We start from the raw sequence: 22382 nt of genomic DNA on the forward strand, positions 1-22382 counted from the left end.
TGACAAACGAATGTCTGTCTAAGTTACTGGCAGAGGATGAGGCCGAGAAGGCTATTGGGCTCCGTCAAAGGCCCGATCGGGAAGAGAACGACATTTCTCAGAGTACAAGGCCAGGGATTACGTTGCTCTTGCCAATCCCAGACACGGGGGTAGCCTGGGAAAGAAGTCTTCATCGGCCCCGGAAGGACACTAGACTAGGGAACTACTTGCCCAGAGCAAAATCTTATCCACATCCCGTGCCGGTGAGTGCAACATGCAGCCTCTTGCGAAGGAGACATGCCGGGAAGACACAGAGGTGATAGCATCATAATCATCCTAGGCAGGTGGCTCTCCACAAAAAGGGGGGCGGGGGGAAGATATGAGATTAGAAAGCCCATCCTTGTGATTCATTGTGAGGGCGCCCACGGTGCTGGAAGCTCTGATGTTGAGTGTGTTCCAGCGTGCATACCTTGGCTGCATTTGTGCCTAATAGTCGAGGCAGACGAAGCCTCAAATAGTACGTTCATTGATTACAGCTCCTCTCGATATAAGGTTACATCTAAAAGACAACGTGGGCAAGGGGTTGGAGGAGCAAGAGCTTGACTCGAAATAGTCTAGTGTAAGAGGTCATTAAACGTCTTGGAGAAGGCCGGTACGGCAGTTGGGATGGTGGTGAGCTCGATTGGATTAGAAACATTGTTGGGTAGCAGATGTGGCTGCAAAGATCGAAACTGGCGGCGGGCGGTGCCATCACTCGATGCTTGTGCGAGCCTGTATGTCTTAAAGAGCCGGTACATGGTCTTGGCCCGAGCAGCGATACACAAAAACAAACAAAAAAACATTGGAGTGACCGCGCTGTTGCAAGGCGACTTTGTGCGACATTGGAGGGTGAAGTCCAAGCGATAGGTGACCGACGCTGAAGAAGGCACCGTGGCATACGTAATGTTGGGTCTACTGAAAGTAGGTGAGCAACGTGAGCAACAACCTACCCAACAGTTATCCCAGCCTAGCTTTCAGGCCAGGTTCATCAATCACAGGCCTTTCCTTACGCCTTCGTCATAGACAAGGCAAAGTGGACAGACGCTTATTTGCATCTTACCACGGAGGGGCATCAACCCCTGTGACCCTCGTTAAAGACAACATCTAACCTTGTCCAGATGTACTCACTCGTGATGGGAGAAGGTTGGGTTCTTTGCCAAGATATCGTAAGAAAACGCGAACAAATGGAAAAGAGAGCTATTTCCGTATGCAGGCTCAGTTTCCGACGCTGTGATAGAAGAGGAAAAGAGCTCGGCTGCATAAGTGCGAAGTTGAAATCAGCAAGGCCGAGCCTTCGTCGTCATCGGGCGGGCTCTTTGGTGGGGCCGTCCCCCGTCGTATCAGCCGAGAAGAAAACATAGTGCCTGTGCTGCCTTTGTAATACAAATCACTTGGGTCCAGAGGGAAGTGTGGCCTAGACAAGGATTTTCGCTGCCGTCATGGGTCGCGCGAATGTGGGTTACAGGGCAGCCCACTCAAAAGTTTCCGTGTGATGAGTCCCGGGATTGGGGTTCGCTTGGTCAGATGAACGGTTGTAGGCGGTAGGATCATTGCACCGGAATGATACGCTGAAGTCTGTGATGGGTGGGGGGGGGGGGGGGGGGGGGGGGGTAAAGGCGCACTGCTTGTTTGTTGTTTATAATCGCCGCGAAATGAGGCCGATGGCCAGGAACAATTTTAAGTACAGTGAACATGACGACACTTTTCAAGCCGGTGGAAGAAAGAGGTGTGGCCTGGGTAGGTTGCTGGAAAGCATCCCGTGTGCGGAAATGGCGCAAGCAATGTACTTTACTGTGTCTGAATATGACGAAAGACCGTGGTTGTGATGTAGCGGCTGAAATCAACAGAGCAACGGCAAAGCCAGACTTTACTTTCCTCTTTCTGCTCACAACGGCGGAATTAGCCAATGAGCAAGCGCCAACAGTCAACTCCATCGATCTACAAACAATGGCGGCCTTGAGCATAGAAACACAAAGAAAATGCAATTTAGTTGGCACAAGAATCACAATGTCTACAAGCTGGGACAAGAAGAAGGAAACAAGTCCAAGGCCACATGCCCTGGATGACTGCAGGGGAAGCGCTGCAGCTGTCCGGAGGTGTGTCCGGGACGGAGCCGGGGTGTTGAGGGGCTGGAAGTACGTACACGCTTCTCGGGTGGAACCTGTGGCAGACATTCCAACGCACAGCACTTTTGCTCTGTTACTTTCTTTACTGACGGCAAACAACCCAGCCAATCATGGGCTTTCAATTAGCACCAGTACCAAGCTGCCGCTGGAGACTGGCAGTTGACATTGGACATCCAATCTTGCATCAACCTCACCAGGTGTTCGCCCTCCAAATGTGCTATCTATAAAACAAAAATTGGACTAAGCCTTTCACACTGCATGCAGCTGCTCTCCCCCTCATGGCCATTATTTATAGACATGTCAGACCACCCACCAACGCCTTCGATGAGCCGAGCTTCAACGAAGACGCCATGAGCGGACACTGGCGGTAGTTATCTACTATGTATAGTATATGTGATCATCAAGCACGTACCCCGTGTTCTAGACTTGCTTTTTCTACGGCAAACCTTGCAAGACTACCCCAGCGTCGCAAATTGGACGCGAATCCTACAAAACAAAACCATGTCCAACCTCACAAAGACAAAGTGCATGTCATGTCACCCTGAAAGAGGGTACCCATCAATCATTTACGTTTTCCTGTTTGTTGATACACTGTAGATCCAGTTCACCGTCTGTACAGGACGTCCTTGCCCGATGCCTCCGCCGAGCCGAGGCCGAATGCAAATAATTCCAACCATTCACCTGCGGAGCCTGTTTCCTTAGCCTAGGTGAACCCACCAGGGCTCCATGTAGAGCTTCTGATGATTTCAAATCATGAGGAATTATTTCGAAGACCGAACCCAGGTCAATGGCATCACCATCATTAGGGCCATCTAGATCCTACACTGGCCGCTTGACTCAACAATTTGTGGCCCCTAGAAAGACAACATAAGTCTGAGTCGAACATTGTCGGTGACCCAGCATGTAGTCCTAGCTCATCAAGTTTTACGGTTCTTATGGCAGGCAAATTTTGACAAGACAGATCGTTTACGGACCGTGCTGATGATTCAGTATCTCCATTTCGCATACCTAGGTCATGCACAATGGGATTCTCTGGGCTCACATCACCTCCAACATCTTTCTCAGGGCAGCCCTAAAGAACAACGTTCACAGAAGAACACAACAGATTGACACATGGAAGGCTGGTCGTATTTGGTGGGGGTCTTGCTTGAAGTTCATTGCTTTTGGTGTAAATGAGATCCTAGCTCAATGGCGTCCGCTGGTATCGGCCACGGCTAACCCAAGTGTCCCCCCAAACGCCGCGAAAATCCATGCCCCTTTTTTCAAAAACTTTTTTTGGTTTCCCATTCCACTTAGTAGAAGAAGCCAATGACCTTGCCGGCAACGTGCTTGCGACGGGCCTCCTCGTGGTCCATGATACCAGCGGAGGTGGTCAGGATGACGTAGCCGAACTGACGGGCGGGCAGCAGCTTGACAACCCACTTCTCGAGGTCGGCAAGGCGGACGTTGTAGCGGGGGGAGATGACACCGCACTTGTTGAGGCTGTGATTGTGCGTTAGCTACAAGGGCGATTCATCTTGTAGATCAGATACAACTTACCGGCCGTTGAGCTGGACAACGATCTTGCCAGAGCGGTGGTCATCGACCTCCTCGAACTCGCCAATGTAGCCTAAAATATGCATTAGCAAAATGTCGCGTAAGACTAAACCTTGAACATCACGAGATAAAATCCGAAAAAGGTGTAAGATCTCCGCTATTTATCTATCGGCAACTTATAGGGGCTGGGTCGTGGGAGTAGAAAAGACGGTCACCCTAGTTATCATGCCGAATGGTACATTCCATATGTCCTCCAAAGAAAAGAAGAAAAAAAATAGAAAAAGAGAATAGTATAGCAAAGCATCAAGAGCTTATAACGTACCGTGGCGCTGCATGACCTGGAGGAACTTGACAATGACCTTGGAGCTAGGTCGGATAAGGACCTGGCGCTTGCCGGCCTTCTCGGCGTTGTTCATGCTCTTGAGAGCATCGTGGAGAACGGAAGTGCGGACCATTTTGACGGTTGGTGAATGCGGAGATTCTCAAGTCTTGTTGTGAAATGAGGTATCTGCCAGCGAAGTTTATGTTAGCCTTCCGAGGCCTGTTGAGCGTGGAGAGTGCCCTCCCAGGCAAGCATCGATCGAGAGGAGGGTTCTGCCAGCTCATTGCTGAAGAGAAGGAGCGTATCAGATGTCATCATCGTCGTCGGCAACAAGCGACCCCTTATGAGAGAGGGGCCGCAGCAGCGTCCGTCAGAAAACCGAGGTCGAAATCATCGCATTCTCGCATCGCACGACTCGTCTGATTGCTCCTCTCCGGCATCAAGGAAAAGGCAAGAGTTCCTGCTTGAATCAAGAGGCCATAGTCGAGTTAGTTTACTTACCTCGTTGGGTAATTGGTGCCGCTGAAGGTTTGGCAATACTTGTCAATGGAAGACCGTGATGGGAATGGGAGAGCGGGAAAAAAAGCGAAGTCGTAGTGGGAGCAGATACCCACCCAAGGAAAAAATTCGCCAGCGGTCTTGTGGGTGGTCTGTGCACAGAGAAAAATTGCCCTAAGCGCACGGCTGTGAGGCCCCACCCTCCAGCCAATAAGCGACCTCTATCGGCTGCACACAAACCTCTGTCACTTTTTCCAGGTTAACCGCGACAAGGTAAAAGTTCATTTTATTCATAAACTACCCATACACATTACAACACAACTCTTCGAGGATCGCACCGACAGAGACTTGACCGCAAACATTCAAGATGGTGAGTCACCACTGATTTTCTTGCTCAATTGCCTGGCGACGCAAGTTTTTCGCATTGTTCGCAAAGCTCCCAACTTAGCAGCGGGCAATCGTAATTCTTGCGGGCGGGCAAGGGATCAAGACCCCCGGACTTTCTGGGGTTGCTTTCCCACATCTATTGCAGAAACAGACTCGCTAACCAATGGCTTGCGCATCTCACAGTCGGACGTAGAAGAGAACAACGCCCCCGAGGTGGCCGAGGAGGTCGAGGTTTCCGCCGATGCTGGCTCCAAGGGCCAGATGTCCGTTCTTGACGCCCTTAAGGGTGTCCTGAAGCTTGCCCTCATGCACGACGGTCTTGCCCGCGGTCTCCGCGAGGCTTCCAAGGCCCTTGACCGTCGCCAGGCTCACATGTGCGTCCTCAACGAGGCTTGCGAGGAGGAGGCCTACAAGAAGCTCGTCATTGCTCTCTGCTCTGAGCACAAGATCCCCCTGATCAAGGTTCCCGATGGCAAGCAGCTCGGCGAGTGGGCTGGCCTTTGTGAGTTACCCCACGTTGGCTTCAGTTGTGAGGGACTGTGCACTAACATGATAAACTAGGCGTTCTTGACCGTGAGGGTAACGCCCGCAAGGTCGTCAACTGCTCTTGCGTCGTCGTTAAGGACTGGGGTGAGGAGTCCCAGGAGCGCTCCATCCTCCTTAACTACTTCCAGACCGAGCAGTAAATTTGGTCGTCTTCATGATTTGAATTTGGGCGTCACGACGGGGTGAAGGGTATAGAGGGGCGGCGGGGAATTTGGAACCCGCCGCAACGAACGAATCTTTCGGTTGTACTCTAGCTTCTTCAGCTGGCATCTCGAAACAAAAAAATGGAGGGCTTCCCTGGAAGTCAGGTCATCTTGCATTAGGTCAAATAAAGAGAAACGGCATTGGGCACTCTTGAACCAAATTACTTGTGCAAATTTTTGATTCGGACGTGAGTGATTTTGCTGCTACCAATGTGGGACACGGCCCGGGAATCTATTTCTTGCCCTCAACCTGGTTGTATCACCTGTCAGTGTGTCTTTGCGGCAACCCCGTGAGAGGGTAACTTGTGGAACATTCACGTACCATGATAATGTGGTATCCAAACTCCGACTTTGCCTCTCCAATGACAGGGCTTGATGTCGTACTTGTAGCGAGACCGAAGGCAACGTCCTCAAATTTGGGGTCCAGACTTCCTTTCGTCTTCCAGCCCAGAGAGCCACCTGTATGGTTTTCAGTTCCAGAACCCCTCCCTTTCCGTTCTCGGCGAGTCATCCGATGAGCTGAGGTCTTACCTTGCCTGGCCTTATCTTCAGAAAACTCCCTTGCAACCTCATCAAATTTGGCACCGTCTTTCAGCTTGGCTAACGCCTCCTCCTTCTTGCCATGTTTCTCGCACTGGAATCACGCGTCAGGTTCCACTGCCTCGGAAATTCTCAGACCAGGTCAATTCTCACCAGGATATGTCGGACGTTGATGGACTGTGCGCCCTTGACCTTGCCGCCCTTCTCTTCACTTTCACCCTTTCCGCCTTTCTTGCCGCCGGCGGACTTGCCCCCGTCCTTCTTGTCGGCAGGTTTCTTGTCGTTTTTACCCATAATGACCGCGTAGAGTTGACGTGATGATTGTGTTGTAAAAATTGGATTGAGAGTCTGTGGTGGGGGTAATCGAGGTCGTGGCACATGGAGTCTCTCCCTCACCCCACCAACCAAGCCCCTGGATCAACTCAGGAGTGGTGTGGCGAAATGCGGGGGAGCTGGCCTCAGCCGCTTGTCATAGCAAAAGCAACATCAAGAGCTTAAAATGCGGCATGGCCTGCTCCAAAATTTTGGGCTTGGACAATGTTGGGCTGAAATTTTTTCCCATCTCTCAGCTCAGAGGCGGCCGTGACTTGACAAAGCCAGGCAACCTGTGGTCGCCAAGCTCATTATCTACCGGTCGTCATGGCTCAGGCGCCGCCTTCTTTAGACAGCCTCCCGACTGAGATCATCACTGAGATCGTCTCATACATCACCGATTGTAGGACACTCTACCACCTTATTACGGCTTCTCCAGCCGTATCCCGCGTGTTTGACAGCCCCACCATCGGCCCTGAAATCCTCGAACATGTCTTGGCGAATTCCACGGCGCCACAGGTGTACGGCCTCATTCGGCTTGTCGCCATTGTCCGGACGTCAACCTTAGATAACCCACCAGCTGCATCTCTCGGCGCATTCATCAAACGCGCCAACCATCACATACAACAAAACGGCAAGGGCCGATTCCACAGCACCGTCCCACCACTAACCCAGACTTATCGCTGCCAGGCGCCTGGTTCTATCAGGAGCATCCTGCAAACCGCTCGCCGGGTTGCCTACATGATCCCAGCTTGCCTCTCATGTTACCGTGAACAGTGGCTCTCTGCAACGCCCTCGCATACAGAAGGTGATATGCGTGGATGGGCCTACAAATCCTGGCGAAACCGCTACGCAGATCGGCCTTACATTCCCTGTGATGTTGGCCCGCCTGTTTGGGTCGAGGAGCAGCGGGCGGCCCGCGGGTTCTGGAGACTCCAGCTGCTCTACGAACTCCGAAGGGCGTCCTTCGAGGGGCGTCTGAGTTGGGTCAACGGCAGCCATCACCAGCTAATAACCGCAGAGACCCTGTACGGGGCTTTGCGTTACGAAAAAGAAGAGTTTCTCACCGTGTCGGACTTCATCGACCAAGTGTGCGCCGCCGGAGTGACTTGCGAAGGCCAAACATGGTCTTTACCGAACCTGCCCCCGGATGCTTTGCCCAGCCTCTGGCCAGAACCATCACCGCCTCTCGCAGTTGACGAAAGTGCAGGCCATACTCGGGGGTTTCTCATGAGCCAGAACCCCGTCGGATGGGTATACGCTAACATCCGCCTCCGTCACTTTCCCCCGTCTCCTATCCGCGGTGTTCCCCTTCATCCATTCCGCCGGCTGGGGCTTTTCATCTGGGAGTATGACAAGCTGGTAAAGATGGAGCTGATGTCCTCCACAGGGTACCCGTTCAGTGCAACGGGCGAGCCGTCAAAGATGTACACATGGCGGAGCCTCGTTAGCAAGGAGATCCTAACCGAGGTAGAGGGCAACCTGGAAGCGGGAATTGTGCAGCAGCAGGAAAGCCAGCAGAGGGTTGAAGATTATGGACAAGACTATGAATCGTCTCCATAAATCAGCATATACCGTGTGAAGCAAGCGCTATCGGAGTGCGAATCATGCTTCATTGTTCTGAGACAACTGCATGATGGCAGGTCCCGTCACAGTGTGGCAGGAGATATATTATAGGCTCCCTGGGATCGTCAGCTCAGACCTGCATGAGTGGTGATGCAGAGTCTAGGAAACTTGCACCATTGCCAAAAGTTTGGACTGGCAGCCATGCTGGAAGCAACCGTAGGTTCAAGTATGGGAACGCCATGTAGCATCTTCATTATGTTTGTGGGGTCGTCGTGTACACCCTTGATATAGCGGGAAGTGAGATACATGGAGAGGCGACATCTCGGCGATAGCAGGTCTACACCCGAGATATTTATTAACGAGTACTTGGCTGGGATATTCACTGAGTCAAATTTGGGCTCATTTGTAATGCCCGTGTAAATATGTAAATGAATTGACTTTTATGGTTCCTCTTTTCATTTGTCTGAACCTCTAGGGAGGGTCTTTCCTTACAAGATGTTATTCATAATCATTATCATTATTCATGTTGTATGTAGTACAGGATTGAGTAGGTAACACAGGGTATCTTCGAAATCATCAACACTACACCCTCGTCCGCTTCCTCTCCATTAACATTAACATTAAACGGGCATAATAAGCCCAAGGCCGCATCCCTCTTGGCTGAGTGATGCCTTGAACTCGCTCGCTCGCCTCCAATGCTCGCGATCGATTCGTTCTTCCTCTTTTCGCATTCTAAAATCGAGCAAGCCGTCGTCGCCCTTGCGCTGGCGGACCATTTCGGCCTCGACCTTCTTAAAGGCCTCCCAGTCATCCATTTGCGACGGCCGGGGCACCTGCTGTACCTGTTCAAGTGCCTTTTGGCCGGCGACTCGCTCCAGGAGTAGCTCGAGGCGGTACTTGTTTGTAGCAGGGTCCAGTTTATTACCGTACTGGCGGATAGTGTAGCTGGTTACTTGTTAGTCATGGCTCTGGCATATTAAATACGAAAGATCAACTTACAGTCCATCATAACGCACACCAGCCTGGGGCGCAAGGGAACTCTTGAGACGATAGCCCCTGAGAATCCGGATCTGAGTGCCGACCTGGGTGAGAAGTGAGATGTGCATGTCGGATAAGTTGCCTTCACGGACGTATCGGTAGAGGTTGCCGTGGACATGTTCCTCTCGATCGGTCAGGAGAGGCAGAGTTGTAATGCCGTACTTGCCCTTGGTGGGCTTCTCGACCGCAGTCCCAATGATGCCATCACGATGGGCGCAAGCCAGATTAAGCCACCAGCTGTAAAAGGTTAGCATGCGCTCATGCGGAATAGACTGTCGGGTCGACATACTGGCCAGGCTCGAACTGTTGGTTTCCTTCGAGCTCCGAAATTGGGTCGCGACAGCTGTTCTGGACAGTCCACGACTCGAGGGGGTCCTTGCCATTGGCGGTGAAGCGGATATCGCGCATTTCGCCGCCAATAGATAGGGTTCTTTGGCGGGCCTGATCTAAGGAGAAATATTGTTCGCGGAAGCGGGTACGCCACATCTTTTGGAGGCTTTCAGCGACGGCCATGTCAGCGCGGAAGCGGAGTGGCAGCGGCGAAGGGCGATGGACAGGGTCTAGGATATCGGCTAGGACCTTGTCTAGTCGGGCGTACTGGAGCGTCTCAAGGTCGATAGTCGGGGTGTGACGCAGTTCTTCTTTAAGGGCTCTTTCCATAAGGCTCTGGATCCTGTCTGCATAGGGCCCTAGAGTCCTCTCCTGTCGAAGCGAGCTTCGGACCGAGTCACATAGGTCGAGGAGTTCCTCCTTGGCTGGGAATGGCTCGACTGATGAAGTAGTGAGAGGTGCTGTATCAAAGTTAGACTTTGATGGGCTTCGCCTAGGGCTTTGCTGACCTGCTCCTGGGTACCTCACGAAGTACGCGTCTGCCGCACCATCCATTTGGAACGACGAGCACCAGGGCCTGGTTACGACTTGGGTAGGCGACATATTTATGAATTTTATAAACGAACAGATTTGGTGAGACAGGCTTCGTAGGGTGAATGCTTATAGGTGTCGGACCTTGCATCTACTGTTGTCAAAGTAGTAGTAATTGGATCTGCGCATGGTTCTGTTTTCCAGTGAGGAACAAAAACCGAAAGAGACCTCATAATCTATGAGGATTGAATTGTAGATTATATGAAAATCGGGAGAGCAGCTTATGGCTTGGAAAACATGTGGTGTTTGAACAGATGAGACATGGACCCCTGGGCTAACGAAGCGAGGTGATGTGAAATGACCGGAAGGAGGTAAGGTTCAGGTTCCTGGCAGCTTGGGTGAGACAAACATGCGAAAGGGGAAAGTAGTGTCCGTTGGATCCAGATAGCTGGGTAGAGGTGGTGGTAGGCTGGGAAACCTCAGTGACAAAATGATTGCATCTTTCAGCTGGTGGCGTACACCACTATTACTGAGTGCTTGAAGAGGGCGAACAACGAATACGGGACCTTGAAGCGGTCAATATTTCTAAAGAAATAACTTTCACAGATCGGCAGAGGTGAGTCTTAGTTCCTTGTGAACCCACGCTGCTAAACGGTAATCAAAACTTCCGGAAGCTAACAGCATCCCATGATGATAGTAGAGAGTTGTTGTGCTCAAGGCAGCTGCTTCCAATAGAGGCTACTACGGAGAAAATCAGGAATATTGAAGCCCTCACGAAGCCACTGGACTCGGGGAGCTGCAATTGTCCGTGTCGCCTACGGTCTACCTCTTGGGCGCAACTCAATGTAGCGATTAATCCAATTCCGGCGATATTGTGAGACTCATTGTTACAGGGCAAGCCCGACGGCAACCCGAGAAGCCCGATACTGGAAAAGAGCGTGCATAACACGCATGGCAGTCTAGTGTATAAAAAGGTAAAAGTCTCACTTTGAGTAGCCGGCACCTTGCCGAGCCATGTGGTACGGCTCCGGAAAAGTTGTAGTGTCTTCATGTCTGGCTCAGGTGTTGCGGTGGTTAGCCTTTTCCGGACATCAAACAGAGTAACCTGCGGCACACACAAGACCCTAGTGTCGAGGAAAGTCTTTGACTCCCCAATGCCAAGGTTCAGACAGCCCGGAAACTGAATTCAAGCCGCTGTTTCCTTTACTTTTGTGCCACCAACGTCGCATTTGAGATCCCCGAGTGCACTGTAACGACCTCATCAGTGGCGTCCACCATCACAGACTTTGAATCTGCCCGTGTGGAGTCCAGATTCGCTTCCGATCCTGCTTAAAGCCATCCTTTGTCTCGGTTTCCCGTGGAAATCCAACTATGTGAACCAAAACCGTCAGCTTAACCGTTGTCACCATGCCCAAGCCGGGTAAGTTGTAGAAAGCAAGTAAGCTTGGTCTGCATGCTGTCTCTCCCATCATCACAGTTGGCTAGCTTTTCAGTGTTCGCTATTCTCGCTCCGAGTGCGTAATGCTGAGCTAACGTTATGAAATCAGGTTTCTCCGGCTCTACAGTGCCTGTGTTAACTTGTGTCAACTATTCCAAGACCACCAAGCCAGCCACTTTACGATATGAGATCCACCAAGGCCTTAAGGAGTTTGTCGCGAGAAGGATGTAAGTGGATGCGGCATTCGACACTGACGTCGGTGGAAAACAGGAGATCTACTGAAGATCTTCCTAGGTATGCCAAATGAAGACATGTCTAACAAGCACATGTTTGGATCTGATGTTGCCACTATCGTGAAAGCCACAGAAGTCGGCGAAGTGATGAAGGGCATCGAGGCTATTGGCACAGCATACGGTACAGGCAATGAGGCGCCCGAATGACATGGGCAACCAGACGCAGGGGATGGGTCTTGTGTCTTCTGAACCAGATTGGCCGAGGAACCAGCCCTGGAAGTGAAACGAGTTAGCGGCGTTGCCAGAAAAGCCAACCTTTGAATCATGAGTGGAAATAATCTGCATCAGCATAACATGGAGGTTGAACGCGTGGGTGCCAACAAAGAGTATGGTATCAGGCATTCAGCCATGGGTGTGAGTGCTGGGGGAACCAGACGCCATGATTCTCAGCAGAACTGTCGACCAACGGCCAAAAGCTATAACATGTGATTGACATGAGGGGGGTTTTGTAGTGCTTCTCTTGTTTTTTGAGGACCAATACTCTATCGCATGGCCTTGGCACACAAGATCACAAAACTATGGTCTCATATGGTGGGAATGGCTGAGACAGATACGTTAGTTAGAGTCAACCCGGTTCCCGGGACGAGGATCTTTTAGGAGGCGGAGAGAATTGCCCGTTCGTTACACCCTTACAAGACGGTTGAAAATGCCATGTGGTATTCTGATTCCAGAGCATGGTTGCCCAGTAACAGAAAATGTGTACGGACGTAAGATCGAGGAATATCTCGACCCCACGTTGGCGTTGTGGTCCCCGCCATAGAGATCTACCTGGGCTGTGCGGCCACTTACGCAGGAACAGGGTCTGGACTGAGATAAATCAACAGCTTCTCAGATAGAATGGATGTTTGCGTATCACGCCTCGGAACTAGTACTCAAGATAGCTTCAACCAAGGTCGCGAGGGCCTTGAACCGGTGGCTCATTGAGCTCTGATGCATCCTGCATGAGGCCGATTTGATGTAAAAGTAGATGAACAACAATCGATTAAAAACGATGAGATTAAAGATGGAGGCTGGTTTGATTTCGGTTTGCATAGTATCTACCTGTAAACTGCCTTGATTGATAGTATTCTGGTTGCCATGTGAAGAGTCTTGTGAGGGGCGACTGAACAACACGTACTGGACTCAGCGCTGAAGATGGCACCGTTGGGTGTACGGACGTAAATGCGGCCCCACTAATTTTTAGGACGTGCCACTTGCCTACGCGACCGCCGCTATCTCAGCAGCCCGTTCTTCAATCTTCAATTCCTGACTTCCCCCAAACAGCACACGCATACACACAAACACAAACTAGTACCCCGGAAATGGTGGACAACAACAAGGACCTCCTCGCTAAGGCGCAGGAATACTCGACGAACAACATCGACCTGTACGAGCTACTCCAAATCGACAGCACTGCGAAAGAAGAAAAGGAAATTCAACGCGCGTGGCGTAAACAGTCGCTCAAGTACCACCCAGACAAAACTAAGGATGCCTTCGACCCGGAAAAATGGGAACTTATCGAGACGGCCCGAGACATTCTTCTCGATGTCGAGGCCCGCGCCGCATACGACAACGCCCGTAAGGCCGTTCTCCTTCGCAAGGCCGAGCGCCAACGTGTCGAGGGTCAACGCAAGCGTGTGATTGACGAGCTCGAGGCTGCGGAACAAGAAGCCAAGAGACAGCGCGTCGAAAAGGAGGAACGTGACCGCGAATTAGAGCGCGAGAAGGCCCGTCTCCGTGAAGAAGGACAGCGGCGCATGGCCGAGGAGGCCGAACGCTTCAAGAGGGAGCAACTGGAGCGCCTCGAGCGGGAAAGGGAGCCGGACGAGTACGACGAGAAGTTAGCTGAATTACAAAGGCAATTAGACGAAAAGAGGCGGCTCAAGGCAGAGAAGAAGGCGAGGAAGAAGGGCAAAACGGACGGCGGAGATGCAGGTGCACCAACCACTACGAGTACTGCCCCCAACCCAGCACCGGCAGCTCCGCGTGCGCCACCCAAATGGGAAGATTTGAAGGCTCGGATGCTTGAGGCCCAGAGGCGGAAGGAAGCTAAGAAGGCGGCGGAGGCGGGGCCGAAGACGGAAGATGCGACGAAGGACATAATGGAAACTGGGACGACAACGACGACAACCGCTTGATCATACATACGATTATTATACCCCTCTTTTTTCTTCTATTTTACAACAAGAATGGCACTGACTTCTTTAGTGGGCAGGTGCCTCGTTCAATTCCTTCCTCAGCCATTCGGGCACGAATGCCTTGATTTTTACTGCGTTGCTCTTGTCCTCCTCGCCCCATCGCAAGATGAACTCGTTAGCAGGGTCAAAGGTCGAGGTAGCCGCCTCGCCGGGCAGGACAATATCGGTCATGATTTCCAGGCGGCAAAGGCCCAAGCCGATGTTCCCAATACCTTTGAGCCACTTGCCTGCGCTTCTGCCCTTCTTACCAGAGCGGCCAATGCTGGTTTCTCGCGGAATCGTTTCCGCCGGCAGACCTTCAGGTCCGTGATTCGCCTCTTCATCTGGCCTGTACTGCAGGCTCTGAGGGGCAGCTCTGTCCACTTCGTAAATCATGCACGGCAATATTCTCTTGCGCACCACGCCGCGGTGCTTCGTCCGGATCGTGAGCTCTTGTCCTACGTAGCAGCCCTTGTGATAATCGATGCCGTTCATGTAGTCCATATTGGTTTCCTGGGGCAGAGCATGCTCCCTAATGATCTCGTCCTGTCCTTCAGCGACGCCCTGCAAGTACCGCCTAATGGTGTAACTATCTTCCGTGGTAGCATCGAGGTCCAACTGTGGCGGCGTGTCCTTGCCTTGAATAAGGCGGTATCCCAGTCCCGGCGTCCTCGGGTCCCGCGTCATGCTGCTCAGCGCCGCAGGGTCCGTCGTGATGGGCTTGCCGCTGTCGTCCCAGGCGTGCCACACCGTCGCCTCATCGGCCGCGAGCAGCCGCACGTTGAACTTGGCGCGCAGCTTGTATCGCTTGATGTGCTTGGCAAGTCTCTCGGCCTCATTCGCGTCGGCCTCGATCAGGAACCGGGTACCGGCCTGCTGTTCTCCAGCCGCGGCGCCGCCGCCCAAGCCGGCAATATCTGGGTAGATGAAGACGTCATGAAGAACGCGGCCGGTGGCATTGAGGAATGCAGCGTAGAAACCCGTCTCCCTCGCTCTGGCCTCCTTGGACGCGATGTTGGCCGTGATGACACCTTGGAGGAACTTGGCAGCGTCTGGGCCGGCGACGGAAATGAGGCGTCGCGATGAGAGGGCTGCAAAGCCAGCGGCGGGCGGTGCCGGGGGTGCCGGGGTTATATTGCTCGAGTAATGACGGCTTTGCTGCTGTTGCTGGCGGCAGCTGCGGCAGACGAAGCTTGCCGTGGACAGCTGCTTTCGCGCCGCAAGCGTCGCGTTCCGTGGAATTCCGTGCATTGTTGGGGCTTCCGGTTGAGCATCAATCGAGTAAACTTGCAACTCAGGTGTTGTTACAAATGTCCGGAGCTTGAAGCTATGGTCAGCCGAAATCCGAGCCGCAGGAAACCGAATCTCACACGATGGGCTCGGGAGCTGGCAAGAAAATTGTTCCTGGGGTTTGTAATGACGTCTCCGAGCCGGGACGCACGGGGCACAACGCGGGAACGCCAGTCAATCAGATCGCTTAATGCCGACTATTCCCCGACGCCCGGACGAAAGTTCGGGTAAAGCACCAGCGGATAAGGCGAATTCGGTTTCCCAGGTTCGTCCTTAATGAATCATGGCCTGTGCTTTGCTTTTTTCGCTGATGCCTGGGACGACAATGAGTTCAAGCGTTGTTAACTCAGCAACTCTTACAGACTCATTGAAACATCACTGCTTAATCCTTCAACATGAACTAACATACGGCCTTCTCAAGTCGATCGATCTTAAGCCCCCATTGACTCCAAGCTAGAAGATCCTTGGCAGATGTGTTGTTTGCAGGTATTGGCTCAGTTTTGGCCCCGTAGACAGCCACACCCGTTGTAGTGTAGGCAACCAACAACGGCATATCCTACAACAAGATCTTCGATTTGGCGGTCTTTTGAGCAAGGCTGATAGAGCGATGCTACAGTATGCGGGCCAGTGGCTCTCAATTTCCCTGAATATCGACCCTGGCAGTTGAGCTACCAATCAGTGCCATCACGGCTGCATGGTCCAGTGGGCGCAGGATGCGCTAAAGCCCCAATGCTCCGTGGCTATGAGCGCTAAGCTGGCTCTTCGAGAGTGAAGCGAGGAGCATCATTAGCCGGGCACATCAAACACGCCAGAGGTGTCTCTTAACCCCACAAATCACGGTTGAGGATCAAAATCCCAGCTGGCCTTGGAGGGAATACCATTAATACGAAATCTCGGGGCGAGGGCAGGTGCCGCTTGCTACCCTTGGACATGTTCTGAAAAACAAGTCTACTCGAGCGGAACCCTGATGCGCAGTGCCTGATCATCTGTTCTGCCGATCCAATCTTACATTTCCCAGACTTTTTCCTAGGGCGGTTTCCTTGCTTTGGTCTCTTCCGTCTCTCCCTTTGTTATTCAATGCCATCCTGTTCTTGGGTTTTCCGTGGTCGTCGGATGTGAGGAATTCGATGCTGCGTCCCGCCTCATATTGAATACCGATCGTTTCGTCGACGCCATCTTTAGGATCGCCGCTATATCCTCCTGGGCTATATTCCCGAGCTCACATTACCAATCAGCTCCAATGGTGTCGCGATGGGCGGCATTGCTAGCCATTGGGCAACTGGCTACTACAGGCTATGCTCAAACCGCCGCACAGGTATCCGATGTGCCATCTGCTGATGAGTTCATGAGAAGGGTATTCGCCCGTAGTATGCTTTTACTTTTCATTAGTCGCAAGCCCGTAATGCAATGCTGACTATGAGCAGCAACTGTCGTGGGAAACTATTTGTACATCGATGGAGGCGAGGTATCACAGCTTGTTAATGGGAAGAACCTCACATATCGCAACTCTAACCCAGGTTTGTATGCCGTGTTTGGTGTCTGTAGTAGCCCGAACTAAGTCATCCATTTATCAACAGTAAACAGCACGCTCTCAATCGACCTCACGACGTCATGGAAGCCTTCGAATGTGCAGCTGAAAGAGACCAAAAAGCGGTCGGCACCAACGATGATGAGACAGGCGATTTTCACAGATAACTCCACCAATGCGATTTACATCTGGGGCGGCTTCATTTCGTACCAGAACAAGCTGCCCGATGCGCAGCTTTGGAGATTCAACCCGGACGGCAGCGGCAGCGGCTCTTGGAACACAGAGATAAAGCCCGGTCACAGTTCTTTCGTCAGCCTCGAACGCTCTCAAGGTGGTATCTACGTGAGCACGCCCGACTCGGGCTTCTACTTTGGCGGCTACTCTCAGGCGACATCCGATCCTACGCCCAGCGGCCCCGTGCCGGGATATCTGCAATTCAACTTCACCGACCAGACGCAAGCATGGACGAACCACACCGACGTCCCCTACTCCCAGTACGGCACCATCGCCGGCGGCGCGGCGCACTATGTGCCTAACTACGGTCCCAACGGCCTGGTCATGCTTTTGGGTGGAGGCCAATATGCGGTCGGAGGTGGCGCGGCTGCGGATGACGTCGGGCTTCTCGCCTTCGACACCCTCTACTTCATGGACCCGGTGACGAAGAAGTGGTACACCCAGAGGACCTCTGGTAATGCGCCGGCGCCGCGCCAATGGCACTGTGTGGTTGGCGCAAGAGGCGATCAAAACACGTACGAAATGTAAGTTGCTAGCCAGCCATTCTTCGGTCTCTCGAACAGTTGCTAACCAGTTTTCCCAAGCTTCGTCTTCGGTGGTAGCAACAAGGACGAGTCCTACGACGAGGTCTGGATTTTGAGTCTCCCCGGTTTCGTCTGGACAAAGGCGGACTACAAGTCTTCCAGCCCACGCGACGCCATGGGCTGTGCCGTTGGCGGTCGCCGCCAGATGATCACCGTCGGCGGCATCAACCGGAGCTTGACGGTTTCCAAGTTCTTCCAGGATAAAGACCCGTTTCCCCAGGGCATTGGCATCTTTGACATGTCGGACCTGCAGTGGAAGGACGAATATGAACCCGAAGCTGCCACTTATGAGACCCCAGAGGTTGTCAAAGACTGGTATACTGCAGGGTGAGCACTACTTGTACAATTCTTTTCCGGACAAGGAGTCACTGACAAAAGGAATTAGCAACCTCGCAAAAGTCTCATACTCAAGCGACGAAGTGGCCGCGCTCTTCAATGGGTCCAATTCCAATGCGGGTTCCGATGGGGGCTCTGGACAGTCGGGTTCAACCTCTTCGAACACCGGTGCCATCGCCGGTGGAGTCGTGGGAGGCGTGGTCGTACTCGCCGTGGCTGGTATTGTGGCCTTCTGCATCATGAGGCGGCGCAAGAAGCAGCAAGCTCCGAGTGCAGCCGACCCTGTCACCGCCGAGGCGCAGCCGTACGCCCCGCAGCACGCTTACTCCCCCGTGCCAGCGTCCACGACCATAGCGGCCTCGGAACTGGGCGGAGATCGGGACTACCAAAGTCCTCCTCCCAGCGTCCCCAAGATGGTTCAGCCTCCTGAGTTATCCGCGGACACAGGGGTAAGATACGAGCTTGACGGGACGGGAACGCATAAGTAATGTGACGTCGGTGACATTGTTGGAAACGTCGGATGGTCGGATCAAGTCGGTGCACATTCCATGATACCTTTAGTCTAAGTAATTACAAAATCGGGACCAAGTTAGACATATCAGGTGCCAGGCAGCTTTGAATCAAAAACATGGCATTGCTTGGTATTCATTTGAAGTCAGCGATGCTACTAGCGACGTTCTCTGTGAAGTAAGACTGTATCACGCCTGTAGCGTCCCTCCGCAAATTCGACTGACACAGGCATAAGACGGACGCAAAATCAAAAATAGAACTTTGCCCTAGGCCTGTACATAGTAAGACAGGGTGACCAACTGGCCCGCGACACATCCTCTTGCGTTCATGCAGCCAAACTTCCACGTATCGCTGTTATTGGTTGACGAAATCGCAGCTGACCAACAACCCCCAGGGTATTAGTCCACGATTGCCGGCAAGGCAGATCTGACTGTAGAGGATGGGGGATTATAATCCCGACCGCGCGCCGCTGTGGCACGAGGCTTTCCAATCTCACAGAGTCAGTATCACCCTTTGTTTTCTGGGACCAGGGTTATACCGCTCGTGCGTCCACCCAGGCGATGCAGTCGACAGACATGGAGGCGCTCGCTGTTGCTACCTCGGCGATTGCACTGATTGACATCATTGCGAAATCCTACAAAACCATCGAGAAGATAAACGGTCTACCGAAAGCATTCGACGAAGTGAAAAAAGATCTCCCTCTTGTTCGAAAGATTCTCCAAGACTTGCAAAGGAGACTTCAGACGTCAGCGAGGTTCGCCGAAGATGATGAAGCTTACAAGGTAGTATGTGCGACCGTTCGAGATTGCAACGAGAAGGCAAAGATACTGAAGGATATCTTTGCGGAATTCGAGGGAAAATGCAAAGAGGACCAGACCGCCGCAAAGACGTGGACGAGGGCACGCGCCTGGTATAGAGAGGCGTTGCGGGGCACAAAAGCGAACCGGGTCGAGGGCCTGATGAAGGAGATTTTGGGGCACGTCAAGACGCTGGCCATGAACGAGGTCTTCGGTTTGCATGATGAACTGGAAAATGTTACCAAGGCTCTGAACGAGCTTTCGGTAAGCGCTAACTCAACAACCCAGTCATCCGAGTCAATCACGGAGATCAAGAGCAGTGAGTGTGCTCAGTTTTGTTTTGTTCTGCATAATGTGAGACTAATCCTGCCTTAGATCGAGCGCATCACTACATTCCAATCCGCAGGAATACTCGCTTCGTTGGTCGTACTGAAATAGTCGATAGACTGCGAGAGATGTTGGTCCAGAAAGAATCCGACAGAGTGGCTCTTCTTGGGCTTGGCGGTGTGGGAAAGACACAAACGGCACTCAACCTAGCCTACTGGGTGAAAGACAGCCTGCCAGACTACTCAGTGTTCTGGGTGTCGGCCCTGAGCCATGAAAGCTTCGAACAGTCATACGGAGAGATTGCTCAACAACTTGGTCTTGCAGCTTCTGGAAGGCAGGACTCCACGAAGGCGGTGCAACGTTATCTGAGCTCAGATGAAGCTGGCCGGTGGCTTCTTGTCGTCGACAACGCCGACGACGGGGACATGTTTCTAGGCCACGACGGAATACAAACCTTTCTTCCGCAGCGTGACGAGACCCTCACACTATTCACGACCCGTTCGCCGGATGTGGCTTCGGAGGTCACAGATGGAAACGTGGTCAAGATACCAACCATGAACGAATATGAGGCGAAAGATCTTCTTCATAGGCTCTTGAACCGACCAGAGCCATTTGATAATAACAAAATCATAGAGGAACTTTTACAAGAGCTCAACTATCTTCCTTTGGCCATCCAGCATGCTGCGGCTTACTTGAACAGAAACGTGATCTCCGTTGCTAATTATTTGAGTCTGATGAAACGTTCTGAAAAGGATTTAGTTAGTCTCTTGAGCCGGAGCTTCTCAAACAATAACGGATACGGGGGTTCGCAGGTCTCAGTCGCAACGACATGGCTTGTGTCGTTTGACCAGATTCGAAAATCCGATCCTCCAGCCGCCGAGCTGCTCACCTTTCTGTCACAAATTGAACCCAAGGCAATACCTCGCTCGATGCTCCATGGTTCTGACACAGAAGAAAAGTCGGTGCACGCGATCGGAACACTTCTTGGATACTCCTTCATTACCGCCCGAGACGACGACGAGATGTTCGACATGCACAGTCTTGTACATCTGGCAGCTGGCGTATGGATTAAACAGCAAGGAAACGTCAGGAAGGCCGTGGACGATGCATTGGTGCAGCTTAACAATGTGTTTTCGGACCTCTTCAAGCATGGCATCCGAGAGTGTTTGCCCCATGCCCTTAGGCTCCTGCGGACCAGTGAAGAGCTCGGGCTTGACAATAAGGCAGCATGCAATTTAGGCAGCTCGGTAGGCCGTTTTCTGTTATATGAAGGAAGCTACCGGGAAGCATCACGCGTGCTGGAATGCGTGGTCAAAAGCCGAAAGAGAACGCTCGACGAGGAACATCCCTTTCGACTACAAGCCCTGCTTGACCTCGCCGAAAATTATACGTTTATGAACACCGAGGAGGGAAACAAGGCACTTGAGATACTAAAACACGTCGTAGAAGTGCGTGCAAGGAAGTATTCAGAAGACCACGAAATGGTGTTACAACCGCAAATGCTTCTTGCCTTACAATACTGCACTCTCGGTCAATCAACGAAAGCACTCGCTGTTGCTGAGCACGTGGTAAATATGCGAAGCTCAAAGCTCAAGGTCGATGACCCGGCTTTACTTAGTACGCAAAAGTTACTCGCCAGAATAAACCTAGATCTGCGAAAAGTCAGTACTGCGATCGATTTGCTAGAGCATATCGTCGCAGTGCAAGCGGCGAAAGACGATTCAGACCCCCAGCAACTTCTGCAAGTACAATCGAGTCTCGCGGACGCATATTCAAGTGGCGGACGGACCAAGGAAGCGGTAGAGTTACTCGAGCATGTACTAAATGTGTACCAGACGACGGTTAAGGCGTACGAATGGGATCCGTATCTGCTGAACACCAAGTATAAACTGGGCAGGGTATACCGTCTGGAAGGTCAGTATGATGAAGCGATCAATACACTAAAGAGCTTGATGACGGTCTATGAGAAAATTTCGGAAGCAACAGAAGACTACAGATACATTCTGGCGCAGTTGGAATTGGCACTAGCATATGTCCAACTTAAACAGCATGCTGAAGGGATTGATTTACTGGAGCAAGTAGTGGCAACTCAAAAGAGGTCAGCATCTGAGGGAGACGCTCGACTATTGGCTCTCCAGTACAACCTTGCGTGGGCATACTTGCAGAATACCAGTGAATCATCGAGGGAAAAAGGGACAAAACTAGTTGAATATGTTGTCGAAGAATGGGAGAGAACGGCTGGAAATGATCACCCGCCGGTAATTGAAGCACAACAGTTGCTCGCGTGGGCGAGGAGACTGCAATAGCCAAGCTAAGCCCTGGTTTACTGCCCACAATCTTATTCACGTATCCACGGTTTGAATTTCTGCTAGTGATAAACCTGGCTTTTTCTCAGTGGCACTGGTTACCTAGCTACGTAAATGAAACCGGTTTGGTGCCTTGCCGAGAAGGAAAAGTCGGAGATCATTCTTAAAAGTGGTGTTTCCGCGGCAGTACCACAACCGGCGGTATAAGCCACGAACGGGCTGTGGATGGTGCCCGGGGGTTGCATTCATATAAAAATTATCATTGCCTGAACGGGACACTGCCGTTGCACCATTCATTGCACGCTCGATGCATTTAGTTCATGTATCGAACCAGCTTTCGGTTTTTATGACCTGAGCTGTTGCAACTTAATTTGTTACAGACTGAAGCTTGGAACATGGCTCATCGCATGGGCGAAGTCAACAATCACTTCTTCATCTAGCCTAAGTCAAAGCCATTGAAGAAGGAATAACCATTCATCTCATATGATCAGTCATCAGCTGAATACTGAATGAGCAGAGAACTCCGAACATATTATAGTGCACGTGTACATTACTGAACTACAAACAGTTTGGCGACCTAGGGGCGACTCATGTACACACACCTTATGAGCTGAATTACGGCTTGGTAAA

General features: G+C 52.0%; 8 protein-coding genes across 8 annotated transcripts; 4 read left to right on the plus strand and 4 right to left on the minus strand.

The window, feature by feature from the left end:
- Nucleotides 1-3436: 3436 nt before the first annotated feature.
- On the minus strand, nucleotides 3437-4135 carry CTRU02_212961 (40S ribosomal protein uS8; the record flags this gene model as incomplete). The annotated part of the gene is made up of 3 exons (XM_036721526.1): nucleotides 3437-3626; nucleotides 3684-3753; nucleotides 4003-4135. The coding sequence occupies 3 exons, from the start codon at nucleotides 4133-4135 to the stop codon at nucleotides 3437-3439; spliced, it is 393 nt and encodes a 130-aa protein (XP_036586695.1).
- A 732-nt stretch (nucleotides 4136-4867) lies between these two features.
- CTRU02_212962 (40S ribosomal protein eS12) lies at nucleotides 4868-5448 on the plus strand (the record flags this gene model as incomplete). Its single annotated transcript, XM_036721527.2, has 2 exons — nucleotides 4868-4870; nucleotides 5071-5448. 2 exons carry the CDS (start codon nucleotides 4868-4870, stop codon nucleotides 5446-5448), a joined length of 381 nt encoding a protein of 126 aa, XP_036586696.2.
- Nucleotides 5449-5881: 433 nt separating this feature from the next.
- Nucleotides 5882-6470, minus strand: CTRU02_212963 (peptidyl-prolyl cis-trans isomerase PIN4; the record flags this gene model as incomplete). The annotated part of the gene is made up of 4 exons (XM_070205947.1): nucleotides 5882-5886; nucleotides 5955-6095; nucleotides 6168-6270; nucleotides 6330-6470. 4 exons carry the CDS (start codon nucleotides 6468-6470, stop codon nucleotides 5882-5884), a joined length of 390 nt encoding a protein of 129 aa, XP_070060340.1.
- Nucleotides 6471-6815: 345 nt separating this feature from the next.
- Nucleotides 6816-8051, plus strand: CTRU02_212964 (uncharacterized protein; the record flags this gene model as incomplete). The annotated part of the gene is made up of 1 exon (XM_036721529.1): nucleotides 6816-8051. The coding sequence occupies one exon, from the start codon at nucleotides 6816-6818 to the stop codon at nucleotides 8049-8051; it is 1236 nt and encodes a 411-aa protein (XP_036586698.1).
- A 623-nt stretch (nucleotides 8052-8674) lies between these two features.
- On the minus strand, nucleotides 8675-10025 carry CTRU02_212965 (uncharacterized protein; the record flags this gene model as incomplete). The annotated part of the gene is made up of 4 exons (XM_070205948.1): nucleotides 8675-8999; nucleotides 9054-9329; nucleotides 9382-9873; nucleotides 9916-10025. 4 exons carry the CDS (start codon nucleotides 10023-10025, stop codon nucleotides 8675-8677), a joined length of 1203 nt encoding a protein of 400 aa, XP_070060341.1.
- A 2960-nt stretch (nucleotides 10026-12985) lies between these two features.
- CTRU02_212966 (uncharacterized protein) lies at nucleotides 12986-13801 on the plus strand (the record flags this gene model as incomplete). Its single annotated transcript, XM_036721531.1, has 1 exon — nucleotides 12986-13801. The coding sequence occupies one exon, from the start codon at nucleotides 12986-12988 to the stop codon at nucleotides 13799-13801; it is 816 nt and encodes a 271-aa protein (XP_036586700.1).
- Nucleotides 13802-13867: 66 nt separating this feature from the next.
- CTRU02_212967 (folate-binding protein YgfZ) lies at nucleotides 13868-15091 on the minus strand (the record flags this gene model as incomplete). Its single annotated transcript, XM_036721532.1, has 1 exon — nucleotides 13868-15091. One exon carries the CDS (start codon nucleotides 15089-15091, stop codon nucleotides 13868-13870), a length of 1224 nt encoding a protein of 407 aa, XP_036586701.1.
- Nucleotides 15092-16370: 1279 nt separating this feature from the next.
- CTRU02_212968 (kelch repeat protein) lies at nucleotides 16371-21018 on the plus strand (the record flags this gene model as incomplete). Its single annotated transcript, XM_070205949.1, has 9 exons — nucleotides 16371-16497; nucleotides 16555-16647; nucleotides 16708-17416; nucleotides 17477-17803; nucleotides 17862-18261; nucleotides 18699-18717; nucleotides 18821-19438; nucleotides 19495-20693; nucleotides 20893-21018. The coding sequence occupies 9 exons, from the start codon at nucleotides 16371-16373 to the stop codon at nucleotides 21016-21018; spliced, it is 3618 nt and encodes a 1205-aa protein (XP_070060342.1).
- Between the last annotated feature and the right edge of the window lie 1364 nt (nucleotides 21019-22382).

This window comes from Colletotrichum truncatum (genome assembly GCF_014235925.2).
Source record: "Colletotrichum truncatum strain CMES1059 chromosome Unknown Contig_0009, whole genome shotgun sequence".
Taxonomy (NCBI): domain Eukaryota; kingdom Fungi; phylum Ascomycota; class Sordariomycetes; order Glomerellales; family Glomerellaceae; genus Colletotrichum; species Colletotrichum truncatum.